The following is a 13147-nucleotide window of genomic DNA, read 5'->3' as shown; positions in this document are numbered from 1 at the left end:
TCAGTCACGCTTTGTTTGCCAGTGTATGTTAAGGACGTCTACAGCTCCATCTAGCAGTAGTGAGGATACAGTACACAGCCTCTCGGAAACACCTCCATTTTCACAGTTTCTCTTTTCATAGAAGACACATTTGTCTTCCTTGAAGATATAATCTTCCATTAGGTCTGGCTGATCAATATCTAAAAAGTTTGTGAATTAATCAAGATAAGATTTTCTTATCAAACTGATCAAATGTTGTGCTGCAAAACGAACTCATCTCACACAGTAACACACAACATGCAGTAGAGAAATGCATAGGTGTTCTTCTACAGATGGGGGTGACAATTTTCAGTTTTTATTAGACATGCGTTTGAAAAAATGTCTTAGTGAATGGTATTATGAAGTAGAAGCATATCTTTATGTTTAGAGGTCGTTTACGCTGTGTACTGCACTTTATACACAGCTAGGGTTTGTTCAGATACACACTCTCAGATGCATCTCATCTTGGCTGTCTCAGGGCGATTGGTGCGAACCCTCTGTACTGTGACTGCCGTCTGCGCTGGCTCTCTGACTGGGTGAAAACCGGCTACAAGGAGCCTGGCATCGCATGCTGCGCCGGACCGCACGGCATGGAGGGGAAACTACTGCTCACCACCCCGGCCAAGAGGTTTGAGTGTCACGGTAAGATGCATGCTAAAAGCTGAAGATAAATCCATTGGTTTTGTAGACCACAGATGCATAATTGTGACCCTGGGGCTGGTTGCATGAGACAATATCTGTCTGAGATACAACTATTTCAAACTCTGGGAGCTGAGGGTGCAAAGAAATCGAAATATTGAGAAAATCACCTTACATATTATTAATCAGAAATTAAGTTTTGATATATTTACAATAGGAAATGTACTTAAAATCTTAATGATATTTGGCATAAAATAAAAATGTATCATTTTAACCCATGCACTGTATTGTTGGCTATTGCTACAAATATACCTGACTGCGTTTGTGCTTTTGACCTGCATCTTATCAGGTTCTGCCCATGCAGTGACTGACATGACAGTTAAATGAAAATCTTTGCGTGCTTCACATCTCATCAGATCTCTTCCACAAGTCTTTGCTCTGCGAGAGACACACTCAGTTGTAATGTGGATGATTTTTGAGGGACTTCTGCTGTGCGTCTGTCAGGGTCGTGTGCAGTGAGGATGGTGTTTCTGTGTGTGCAGGTGAAGTGGACACTGCTATACTAGTGAAGTGTAACCCGTGCATGTCCAAGCCCTGTCTGAACCACGGCAGCTGTGAGGCCGATCACACGGACGGCTACAGGTGCCGCTGTTCAGACGGGTTTAAGGTGAGCACACACACACATGAGCGATGCGAATGCTGACAGACAGACGTGAAACGTTAACGCATTTCCCTTCACACGCAGGGCAAGAACTGTGAGACGCCGCTCAACGCTTGCGTCAGTGAGCCCTGTAAGAACGGAGGAACATGCCACATGTCTGGAGAAGAGGATGAAGGCTTTAGGTCTGTTCATGCGTCAAGGGGGTTAAATCATACATTGTATGGTAGAATAAGATTACACTTGCAAAGACACTTATAGTCTGTTGGTTAACCATCAAAATAAAGTGTTAGCATATAATTAAATTAGCAGACATGCTAATACTTGAATGACCGCTAGTTGATAAAGTTCCAGAGTTCAGAGATCCACAGCTGTCTAGAGGCTATCATCAAAATAATCAACTGATATTACAATAAAAATTGTTCAAAGTAAGTGTGTCATATTACACATTCATCTGATCTGTTACAAGATCTTATGGCTGTTTGAAAGAAGAAGAAAAAAATGAGACTTATAATACATTTTAACTATGAGAAGTATAATCCATTGAAAAAGTGGATACAACATGTTCATTGTGATAAATCATCATACTCTTAAAAGCTATAACCAAAAATAAGTAAAAATTATAATTTATTAAAACGGTTCTTATGAACATTCATGAGATGATAAAACATATTATACGTTTTTTTATAAGGCATTATGCATTCATTAACGAATAACCTTATATTGTATTATAAATACGTGCTTCATAGAAATTGTTACCAAAAAGATTAAATAAGTTGCAATTCTGAAGTAACGCTGTTATTTCGTAGTTTTATCGTTTGCTTTTTGGGGTGAAATATGACTTGGACCTCTTGATGATATTTCGAGCCCCATTTAAAACGATGCATTTGTGTTTTGTCAGCTGTTCGTGTGCGGCAGGCTTTGAAGGCCCCACATGTGACATTGACACAGACGAGTGTAAAGACAATGACTGTCAAAACGGAGCAACCTGCATAGACGGCAGAAACAATTACACCTGTTTATGTGCCCCTTTTTACACAGGTACATATTACTACTTACTGAACACATTATGTTTTTTTTTTTCTTAATCAAAACTGCACTTTATACCGGTAGTTACCTACAAGTAACTTTGCAACTACATGTCAACTGTTATTGTTGGGTTACAGTAAGTTGATGTGTAGTTTCTAAGTCAGAGTGTCTGACCATCAAAATAAAGTCGAAGCAGACAGTCTACTAATACTCTGACTGCTTGCTGAAATGTTGTTGTAAAGTTACTTGTAGTTAGAAGAAGGTCTAAAGTAGACAGTTTACACTATGTGTACTAACAATGCATTAAACTAAGAAATGCTAAGAAAAAAATATTACTGGCTAATATAAGGTAACTGCATGGGGTAAAGGTTTAGAGGTAGGTTCAAGTTTATTACCTACTTATTCACTATAATCACATATAGTCATACAATAGTATGTATATGTGGTACAATAAAATACTGGTACAGTAAAATAAAATACCAAATTTTGGTAACACTTTATTTTAAGGTGTCCTTGTTACAGTGTAATTATACATTTAAGTAGTGAGTAATATTTATAAAGTATATGTACTTACTATATGGTTAGAGTTAAGATTAGTGTTTGCTTGCATGTAGTTCTGTAAAATGTATTATTGTTGTAATAGTAAATAGATGTTTGACAAGGACACTTTAAAACAGTATTACCAAATTTTCTTTTCTCAAGCACATCCCAGACAGCAAGCAGTTTTGGGCCAGATCTGGCCCACATTTGGCCCGCCAGATGTGGGCCGGTTCTGGGCTGAAACTGCTTGCTGTCTGGGATGGTTATGACAACAGACTTACAGATTGCACTGTTTGTGTGTGTAGGGGAGATGTGTGAGGATATGGAGGACATGTGTGCTTCTGCTCGCAGTCCCTGCAAACACCAGTCCACCTGCTTCATCACAGTCACTGGCCCAAAGTAACCACATCTCCTTTGACCTAGCAGCCATTTTCTTTAATCGTTCTAAACAGCTGTATAATGGTTGTGTACATGTGTGTTGATCTAGGTGTATATGCGCACCTGGTTATGTGGGTGACGACTGCAGTGTGAACTATGACGACTGTACTGACCACAGGTGTCAGAATGGGGCACAGTGTGTGGACGAGGTCAACGGATACTCCTGCCTCTGTCCCAAGGACTACAGGTCAGTTCTATACAACAGTGTATTTACATTTTAACACCATTTTGCTAACTGGTGAACAATTTATTAGCAACCTTAATCGCACCCTGCCACATGGTGTATTTTGGAGATAATTGTGATGGAGGTATAAAGTACTCCTTATCCAGGCAGAGATTCTGTGGAGTGTGGCATTCAGAGACTCATGAGACACAGACAACACTCCAGCAGACATTTAATTCTGGAGTGATTTATCTGACTCAATAAAATCTTCGGATTTGTTTATTTATTTATTCCTCATTCAAAAGTCATCTTGGATAAAAGTTGTCTCAGAAAGTTGAGATTTTGCTCAAACACTCAACTTTTACTCTTTTTTTTTTCACTCACCATATTTACATGTCTAGAATATAGTGCAGCTATAGCATGACTAGCAATATAGTACTCATTCCTGTATCTCAGGGAACCAAGGTAACGTTAGTAACCGAGTACGTTCCCTTTCGAAACTACACTCATACTGTGTCTTGCTAAGACGCTATGGGAACACAGTACAATCGCACCATACAAATGTAGTGGAAAGACTAAAAGTATCAAACTTCAATATTCAACCAATGTCCATTGAGAAGTTAACAACATTCCAAGGCTAAGACAGGCTGAGCTTCTAGAGGTCACACCTGGCCTGATTTATCATTCCAGAGTACAGAGTACCATTTAACTTCGACACCCAGGGTTCGAGAGTTAACAGGAGAACTGATGCCAGAGATCTTGAGCATGATACGGCCAAAGGCTCTCTGCCAGATCTGTTTATGTGTCTCTTAAAGTGGAAAGGACACTGGCCTGCAAGGCGCGGATTTCCAGGTTATAAAACCTTGCAAACGTGGACACGGAGGAAAGCCAGAAGCAGAGCAGTCTTCAGCAATAGAGACCGAATGTTTGCAGAAATTTGCGGCTTGAAAGCGGGGTCCTTCAGGGCCCTCAGCACAGTGGGCAGATCCCATGAAGGGACGATAGGAGGACAAGGCAGATTCAGCTTCCTGGCAGCCCTTAAAAAGCGGATAACTGCACAGTTTCTTGCCACTAACTGACCTCTGAAATTGAGTTCTCTGCGACTCGCTCTGGGAGGTTCGAAGGCTCCCGTTGGGTGGCCAGAGGGCTAGAGCCCATAGCTTGGGCTTGAGAGAGGAGATCCCATCTCATCGGAGCAGGCCAATGGGCTGCTACCAACAGCTGAGCTCTGATAGCCACAGCTGGTTCATCCAAAAAAGGGTCACAAGGAGAACCTTGTGTTATTGTTCCCTTACTCGCCTGATTACCTGTGGGATCAGGTAATCAGGCGATTACCTGATGCAGCGAACTTTAAATATTTCACATAGTTTTGAAAATCCAGTCTTTAGTTAATTCTAATAAGTGCTTTTAGTCACAGTTGTAAACACGATGGCTTTCTTTTTTCTTGAGGGGGTTTGTCGTAACGGCATCTTTGTTTCCAGGCGGAAGGTTAAAGAACACAAAACCCACGTGTCGCAGTAATCCTGTAGAATTCAACCAATCTGATGGCGACTTTCACGCTCCTGAAGTGTTTCCACTTTTGTGTGCCATATGCATCAGACGTTTAGCCAATGGTCCATGAGCGTGACATCTGAGGCTGAGACTAACGTATCCCTGGTCTTTGATAAATAGATCGGGCAGTGAGAGTTGTCTTCTGAGGCGAAGAGGTCCACCTCGGCCTCGCCGGAGATCTACCAGATCCTCTGAACTGTCTGCGGATGAAGTGTCCACTCCCCTGTAGGGCTGGGATGATAAATCGATGCAAAATCGATTCTGAGATTTTCAGAATGCATCACGATTCCTCTAGAATTTATACTAAGTTCAGTTTTTAACAGCAGACTCTCTCTGGCACTCTCAACTTGTTTTTATCCACACACTCAAATGCTCATGAAGGATGTAAAAAACCCACTGTGAACACCCTTGTAATTCGCTTCATCCTTTTCTGATTTTACAAATGATTATTTAAGGCTCAATTGTGTGAAAGGATTTGGAAAAAAGCAGAGTACGGCTGTTTCTAAAGCATGCAGCGCCATCTGCTGTTCAAAACTAAGCTCAGAATTGATTCCAGAGGAATCGCAATACATTCAGAAAATCTCAGAATCGATGCTGAATCATTTCTCGATTTGCGATGCATTTTCCCAGCCCTACTCCCTAGGGGATATTGCTCCTTGATAACATGTCCGCTCCTTGGTACAATTTGCTCTGTATATGCGCTGCTCTCAGTGAGCGTAGGTTGAGTTAAGCCCATTCCACTAGGCGCTTTCACAGAGTGAAGAGAAACTTCAAGGAGAGGCCTCCCTGGCGATTTATGTAGGACACCATAGACATGTTGTCCGATTGGATTAGCACATGGTGTCCTTTTAGTATTGGCAGAAAGAATTGACAGGCTCAACACAACTTTTTTTTTGCCTTCGCCTAGAGGCTGAAAGTCAGTATGGCCTCGCACAGCACCCCCAACCTGAGTTAGAGGCATCTGTCATGACAACTGTCCTTCTGCAAACCATCCCCATGGCCACGCCCTGTTCCATCCAGCAGGAGTTCTTCCAGGAGGCCAGGGCTGTTACACAGGCCTGACTCACCCTTATCTGCAGGCGTCTGTAAAACCACACATGGGATGAAACCCATGGTTTCAACCAGCCCTGAAGGAGGTGCATACGAAGCAGACCCAACTGTAGCGCTGTTGTTATGAGGCCCAGCATCTTCTGAAATGCTTTGAGAGGGTGAGTGGTACCAATCTCGAAGGAGGTCACCAGCCTCTGTATGGCTAGAGCTCATTCCGGCGTGACTACAGCTCTCATTTGGGCTGAGTCAAATATTGTTCCCAGAAATGACATTCACTGGCTGTGGAACAACATGCTCTTGGCTTAATTGACCCTCAGTCCCAGGCACTCCAGATGGCTGAGGAGGAGGGTCCTGTGTGATATAAATTCTGCCTCTGACTAGACCAGTCAGCAAAATGATTGATTCCCATCTGTCTCAGAGTAGAGAGAGCTGTGTCCATGCACTTCGTAAAAGTGCGGTGGGCCAGGGAAAGTCCGAAGGGAAGTACCGTATATTGATAAGCCACTCCCTCGAATGCGAATCTCAAGAATCGCCTGTGACGGATCTGGATGTGAAAGTGTTCATCCTTCAGGTTTAGAGAAAAGAACCAGTCTCCTGAGCAAAATTGCATAAGGATCTATTTCAGTGTAGTAACCCTGAACGGCCTTTTTATGAGGGAGTGATTCAGGTGTCAGAGATCGAGGATAGGCCGGAAGACACCATCTTTTACAAAGCTTATTCCCTGGGGGTGTTGGACTCCGCCAAGATTGTCCTATTGTCACCTAAGCTGTTTGTGATATTCATGGACTCACTGAACAGCAGAGGAACGCAGTGTTTCCAGGTGTGGACCTCAGGGTGGCATTTATTACTTTTGACCTTAAGCACAAACTTGGACTGTGGGATAAGGTTCTGTGCCTCCATATCTGAGGCCATGGTTCTCAGACAGTAAAAATTTAAAATGAATACTTTTTTGGCGCTTGAGTGTGTATTTGCTGTTTTCGGTGCAAATAAATATTAGGTTAGATAATTTGGTGATGGCAGTGTGTGTCTTTTTTGTGCCTGCTTCGAGTGTCTAGATGGTCTACAACGTCTCACCTCTAACAACTTATGGAGTTCCAATGGTGTATTTATGTAATGTATGTTTTCATCTTTAAGATATTGTTTGACTGTCTGTCATTATATAAAACAATGATTCAGACTTTGCTGTGGAAAGACCCACACAATTGCAGTGTGTGCCTCTTTTCATGCAGTCTGTCTTTTAGATGCTCACTCCAGCGGAAGAACATGCATTACAGAGAAAATCAATTACTATCAAAAATGAACTGAAAAATTATGTCTACAGTGGACAGCTTTGTGAAGTCCCATCTACTCCACGCTCTATCTGTGACCTGGCCGACTGTCAAAACAATGCCCCATGTGTGGAGCGGGGGGGCCATGCATTGTGTCAATGCCTAGAAGGGTTTGGTGGACCACGCTGTGAAAAGTTGGTCAGTGTCAACTTTGTGGACCGAGACTCCTACCTGCTACTGAGTGACCCGAAGAACTGGCCTCAGGCTAACATCACACTACAGGTATTCATCAAAGCCCAAACATTAAACAAACGCTGGATGAATTTCATCTGTGTTATTGTATATCATCTTTCATATGGCTTGCACCATCAAGAGCTAGTACATTTAGTAGGAAAGCTATGTAACCGGTAACCATTGTAGAGATGAGATCCATTTCTTGGCATTGGCAAACTAGGTGGTCACTGTGGTCAGATTTGTTCTGTTCATCTACAGATGATAGCTCTATTTTGGTTCTGTTCTCAGGTGTCCACCGCAGAAGACAATGGCATTCTTCTATACAATGGGGACAATGACCACATTGCCGTGGAGCTTCATGAAGGTCATGTTAAAGTCAGCTATGACCCTGGCAGCCAACCAAGTCATGCAATCTACAGGTGATCTGAAGTTTAAGATAAAATAGTTTTATTAAAATTGACTGTTGGCATGCATGGACATTTCAGCCGACTTCAAATAAAATATTTATTAAGCTTCAATACAATTTCAATTTCACATCAGTTATCTTTCGTGTTTGTTTCACACAGTACTGAGACTATCAACGATGGTCAGTTCCACACTGTAGAACTGGTGACCTTTGACCAGATGGTGAACCTTTCTATAGATGGTGGTATCCCAACAACCATGGACAGCTTTGGGAAGGTGCAGCCCTTGAGGGGAGAAGCTCCACTATATGTGGGAGGTAGGAGTGTACCACGAATATCTGCCTCCATCACAGTTACTATAATTGTACTATACAAAACTGTCAATCACCGATGTTTATCAACACTGTGAACATGACACATGCTCTCCACTCTATTGCTCTTGAACTTTGCTAGAATCACCAAACCAACTGTGGGATAGGCTCTAAACAATCCCCACCACTAACACACAGACAGACAGCCTGTCCAGAACACACAGAGAAAAGTGGAGTGATACACACTTCTCTGTCCTGATCATGATGGAATATAAGCACGCTTGTATGGTTCCTCAAACAATGAGATTTGAATATATACATACAGTAACGGTATACTTAGGTTTTTATCCGGTCCTAGAGGAACCACTGTCCAACATAGTTTAGTTCCAGCCCTTATTAAATCCACCTACCTGTAACTGTCCAGTAATCCTGAAGACCTTGATTAACTTGTTCACATGTGTTTGATCAGAGTTGCAGATAACTCTGTATGACATTTGACCATCTTGTTCTGCTGCTTTTTCAAAAAATTATAAATTATTAAATATACATGAACTAATTTAAAGTTGCTTCCTACTATTGAAGGGATAGTTCACTCAAAAATGAAAATTGTCATCATGTTTTTTTTCAAATTCAATCCTTGATTCAAATTGATCATAGACTAGGCGACATAGAAAATAACTACCAAAATAATTGTTGGTAACTGCAGTTTGACTAAAAGTAATGACTAAAAGTTGAAAGTTAGACTAAAACTATATAAGACTCCTATGACTAAAATGTGACTAAGACAATTAAGCATTAAGCAATTAAGTCTTTATCTCATGATAAAAACTAATACTAAATCAAAAATCCCTGTCAAAATTAACACTGTGTGCTACACGTACACCAGTTTTCTTTCCTAACTCAACAGCTTGTACATCATCTTCTTGAATCAGGCATGCCGGTCAGTGTCCACCCCACAGCTCCCCGCGTCTGGCAGATCCAAAACAGCTCCAGTTTTCACGGCTGTATTCAGAACCTTTACATCAATAATGAGCTACAAGACTTTACCAAAACCCAGATGAAGCCTGGTGTGGTGCCCGGATGTGAGCCCTGCCGAAAGATATACTGCCTCCATGGTATTTGCCAACCCAACACTGCCATAGGCCCTGTATGCCACTGCCAGCCCGGATGGAGTGGGCAACACTGTGACCAGCCTTCGGCGAACCCCTGCCTGGGCAGCAAGTCAGTCAAATTGTAGAAGTGAAATATGCAGAGCAAACGGAGACGCATCAAGTAATGCTCTAAATCCTTCATTCATTTTACACAGGTGTGTCCATGGGAGATGTATTCCAATGGACAGGCAGTCGTACCGCTGTGAATGCCTAGAGGGTTTTCATGGAGCCCTGTGCACCCAGCGGGAAGAGCTCTTCAATCCATGCAGAAAGCTTCAATGCACACATGGTCACTGTCAGATATCTGAGACAGGAGATGCCTACTGTCATTGTGAGGTGGGCTACAGTGGAGAGTTATGTGACAAGGGTAAGAAAACATAAGCAGACCCAGGCATTCTGTTTCTGATGAGATAAAGCATAGATAGCTGCCGTAGTATGGTGTTGTTCGGTTATCTTAGACCGAAAAAATTTTTTGGAAATTGAAAAAATGACTACTTCACTGGAATGGTACGAAACTAAAAGACATTTATGGCAGTCGCTATGTGGCCCCCACCTATGTGTTTGCTATGTGTATAATCTAATTAAGGGGTGACACAATTATGCCTGAAATCACTGCTCAGTAGCTAAGAAATACACAGCACGGAATATACAGTATATATGGCTATACAGCCTTCTAATGTCTACTCCACGGTATTGCAGGGAATTTTCTTGATTTTTCTCCACAAGGTGGAAAAAATCTGCCTCAAATCAATGAATTTTAAATATTTTGCTTTATTTTTAACTTTAAAAAAAACATAAAGTTATATATTTTTATACAGAAAATAGCCCATAATTTATGTGTGTGTCTTGACTTGAATTTGACTTTCATGCCGTTTCTCCTGTTTTAGAGTCTGAGTGCCACGGGGAGCCAGTGCGGGACTTCTACCAGGTCCAGCGTGGTTACGCCATCTGTCAGACCACACGCATGGTGTCGTGGGTGGAGTGCAACGGCTCCTGCGACACCGGCTCCTGCTGCGCCAGTCAAAGGATGAAGCGCAGGAAATACACTTTCGAGTGCAGCGATGGCACATCCTTCAGCGAGGAGGTTGAAAAGACCATCAAGTGTGGCTGTGTGGGGTGCATGTAGAACACAACCACTAGCATCACCACCTCATCCCAGTCCGACAGATCCGCAGAAAGAGCCATCACAAAAAGTCAACAGAAGTAGAAATCATCTTTCATTGGGTATACAGAGACATACCCCCCCACCCCCACACCCCTCAACCCTTTATATTTCCACCACAGCCTGAAATTTCAACCCTTTTTGTCCTTTGGTAATGTCTCAGAAAGGTAAAATAACACCAACTCTGCTGAGAGGAAGGTGAGCGAGGTGACCCCTGGCTTGTTTCAGCCCAAAAACTAGTCACATATTAGAAGAAAATGATGGTCTTTTTGACTCTCTCTGCAGTGCAGGACATGTATTTGAGCACTTCAGGCTCCAAAATGGTGACGAAAGGAACATCCACATTTCCACCATGCCTGTATAAAACGATATGTATGATATATCTGTGTGGAAGAACACATTCTCAGAGACATGCTGGTCAAATAAAAAAAGTCATTTTGAGTTATGGGTGGCATACGGGTCTCTTCCATGTGTCCTTGGCCCAATTCCACTGGAAATATGACATCTTTAATAAATGACATGGGGGCCAAAAATACCCAGCAGCCTTCCATGTGAATGTGTGAAGAGCTCTGCGACGCTTCTGGTACCGTAACAGAGAGTTGCCTTGTTGGAGGGGAGCTTCTTCACTATATCTTGACTTTTGAAAGATTGAGATAGCTGAAGCAAATGAAAGTCCAATAAAAGGATCCATTCGATCTATTCCATACAGTGTTTGTGATTCCATTACCTCGGAGAACTCTACAGAATGTACGGGAGAGCTGAAGTCGAGCGCTAGCTAGATCTCATCACAGTTTCTAAGATGCATGCTCATTGTCACGTGATGTCTGGATTGTGGTTGATATTAGTACTGCTGAGCAGAGAATAGAACAGCGCTTATGCATCACCACTGCAGTGTCTCTGTTGGTCAGTGTTTAAACTGTTTGAGGGGTACAATATGACTATGGGTGATGACCACAACACTGTACACAACTCTTCTAAGTGACAGTTCTCCCAGAAACAGAAACGATTCCACCATGTTCCTTTTTATTGATTACCTCTGAAAGCTACTGCGTTCATGAAGGTTGGCAAATTGCCATGAACATTGTCCTAGGATTGAAACACAAGTGCAGTTTGGCTCATTTCATTTAATTTCAGTGGGTGTTTATTTCTATTTTTTTGCGTCAATTTCCTTTTCCTAACTCCTTAGACCTTCACTTTATACAGAAATGCTTAACAGATTCTAATATATATTTGTATTTCATTTTGGTATAGTATTTTTATATGTTATAAGAATAAATTTGCGTTTTCAGGATTTTACTCTCAAACAGCAGTGTTAAATTCGGTGACTTTTGGTGTTTTATTCAGTCATTGCTTATGCAGGTCACAGTGGTTTGAAGCATAGATCATTATTAGCCTTATTGTAATAGGAGCCAGTGTCGATTGTTTTGGAAGTTTTCTTTTTTTCTTTTATTATTGTAAATGTTGTCTTCCATGTGAATACCACATTTGATTATTTTAAAATATCTTTGTGTTGATTTTGTAATTATTTATTTTAAGACCTTTCCAGATTAAACTTCATTTAGGAGTATGCTGATTTTGAGTTGTGAATAAAGATGAAGACATTGAGATGAGGCATTTAAAAAGAGTAGCTACCATCCAGTCTTCATATTAAAGAGCAAGTCAACAGTGCGACTGCTACTAGCAGGTTCTGTGATTAAGTGCAAACCAAAAGAAATGACTTGCTTATGATGAGAACTAGCAGTAATTTAATCCCCCATACATTCATTTTACCACATGGTTGATTTCTCCACAAAGTTTTGTTTTACTTTTGTGGATACTTATTGCTCTTATTGTACACTGAGGTACTAGGAATTAAGGTTAATGTTAATGTCACCGCTTCAATGCAGACAAATCATTGGAAAGGGTTACAGATATTTAATGTAGATTGCATGGGTTTCAGCTAACCTTGTGCCAGTCACAACCATCACATCATGAACTCAAGGACCTTTATTGTGAAAGATACTGTCGCTGTTGTTGCATATAGAACATTTAAGAGCTCTTGCTGTTTATTCTCCCGATGTTACATTGACTAACTGCAGTTACTCCGAATGTAAGTAGCGCCACCAAAATGGTTACTGAACTTCCTCCTTTTTCATTCATTAAAATGTGTGATTATATGAGTGTCTATGTCTGCTTTATCAAAACCATAAAAATGTTCAAGCGGGAAAATATTTGGTTCTTAGGACATCTGGTCCAACCAAACAAATCTGGTTGTCACTGAAAAGGAAATAAACAGCAACACTTAAATTGTGAATTATTAATGGTTCACCATACATAAATGTATTTCCTGTTGTAAACTTATATTAAAAATGCTGGCTTCTACTTGCATTTTCTGAATTAAAAAAAAAAAAAAAATTCCCTAAAATTTGAAAATGCATCAACTGACAAAACGCATACAACTCAAACCAAGTTAATTCACTTTTTTATATTTCCTACTTGCACAGCTCAAACCATATAATTGGGGTCTTCAGTCCTGGTGATGGTGATTGAAG

At 41.2% G+C, this 13147-nt stretch overlaps 1 protein-coding gene across 2 annotated transcripts in view; it reads left to right on the top strand.

The window, feature by feature from the left end:
- The window catches only part of LOC113057424 (slit homolog 1 protein-like), a 60106-nt gene extending 47334 nt beyond the window's left edge, over positions 1-12772 (top strand). For both annotated transcript variants that reach the window (XM_026224830.1, XM_026224831.1), the window contains 12 exons: positions 497-660; positions 1200-1324; positions 1403-1500; positions 2217-2356; positions 3190-3283; positions 3372-3509; positions 7408-7636; positions 7877-8007; positions 8155-8309; positions 9236-9524; positions 9610-9821; positions 10342-12772. In XM_026224830.1, coding sequence (XP_026080615.1) covers positions 497-660; positions 1200-1324; positions 1403-1500; positions 2217-2356; positions 3190-3283; positions 3372-3509; positions 7408-7636; positions 7877-8007; positions 8155-8309; positions 9236-9524; positions 9610-9821; positions 10342-10580 — 2014 coding nt within the window. In that variant the 3' untranslated portion in view covers positions 10581-12772. The remainder of the gene's footprint in view (positions 1-496; positions 661-1199; positions 1325-1402; positions 1501-2216; positions 2357-3189; positions 3284-3371; positions 3510-7407; positions 7637-7876; positions 8008-8154; positions 8310-9235; positions 9525-9609; positions 9822-10341) is intronic.
- Positions 12773-13147: the final 375 nt, after the last annotated feature.

Source organism: Carassius auratus, chromosome 38, assembly GCF_003368295.1.
Source record: "Carassius auratus strain Wakin chromosome 38, ASM336829v1, whole genome shotgun sequence".
NCBI classification, from domain to species: Eukaryota; Metazoa; Chordata; class Actinopteri; order Cypriniformes; family Cyprinidae; genus Carassius; species Carassius auratus.
Note: the sequence above shows the minus strand (reverse complement) of the source record. Positions and strands in the feature narration are given on the sequence as shown.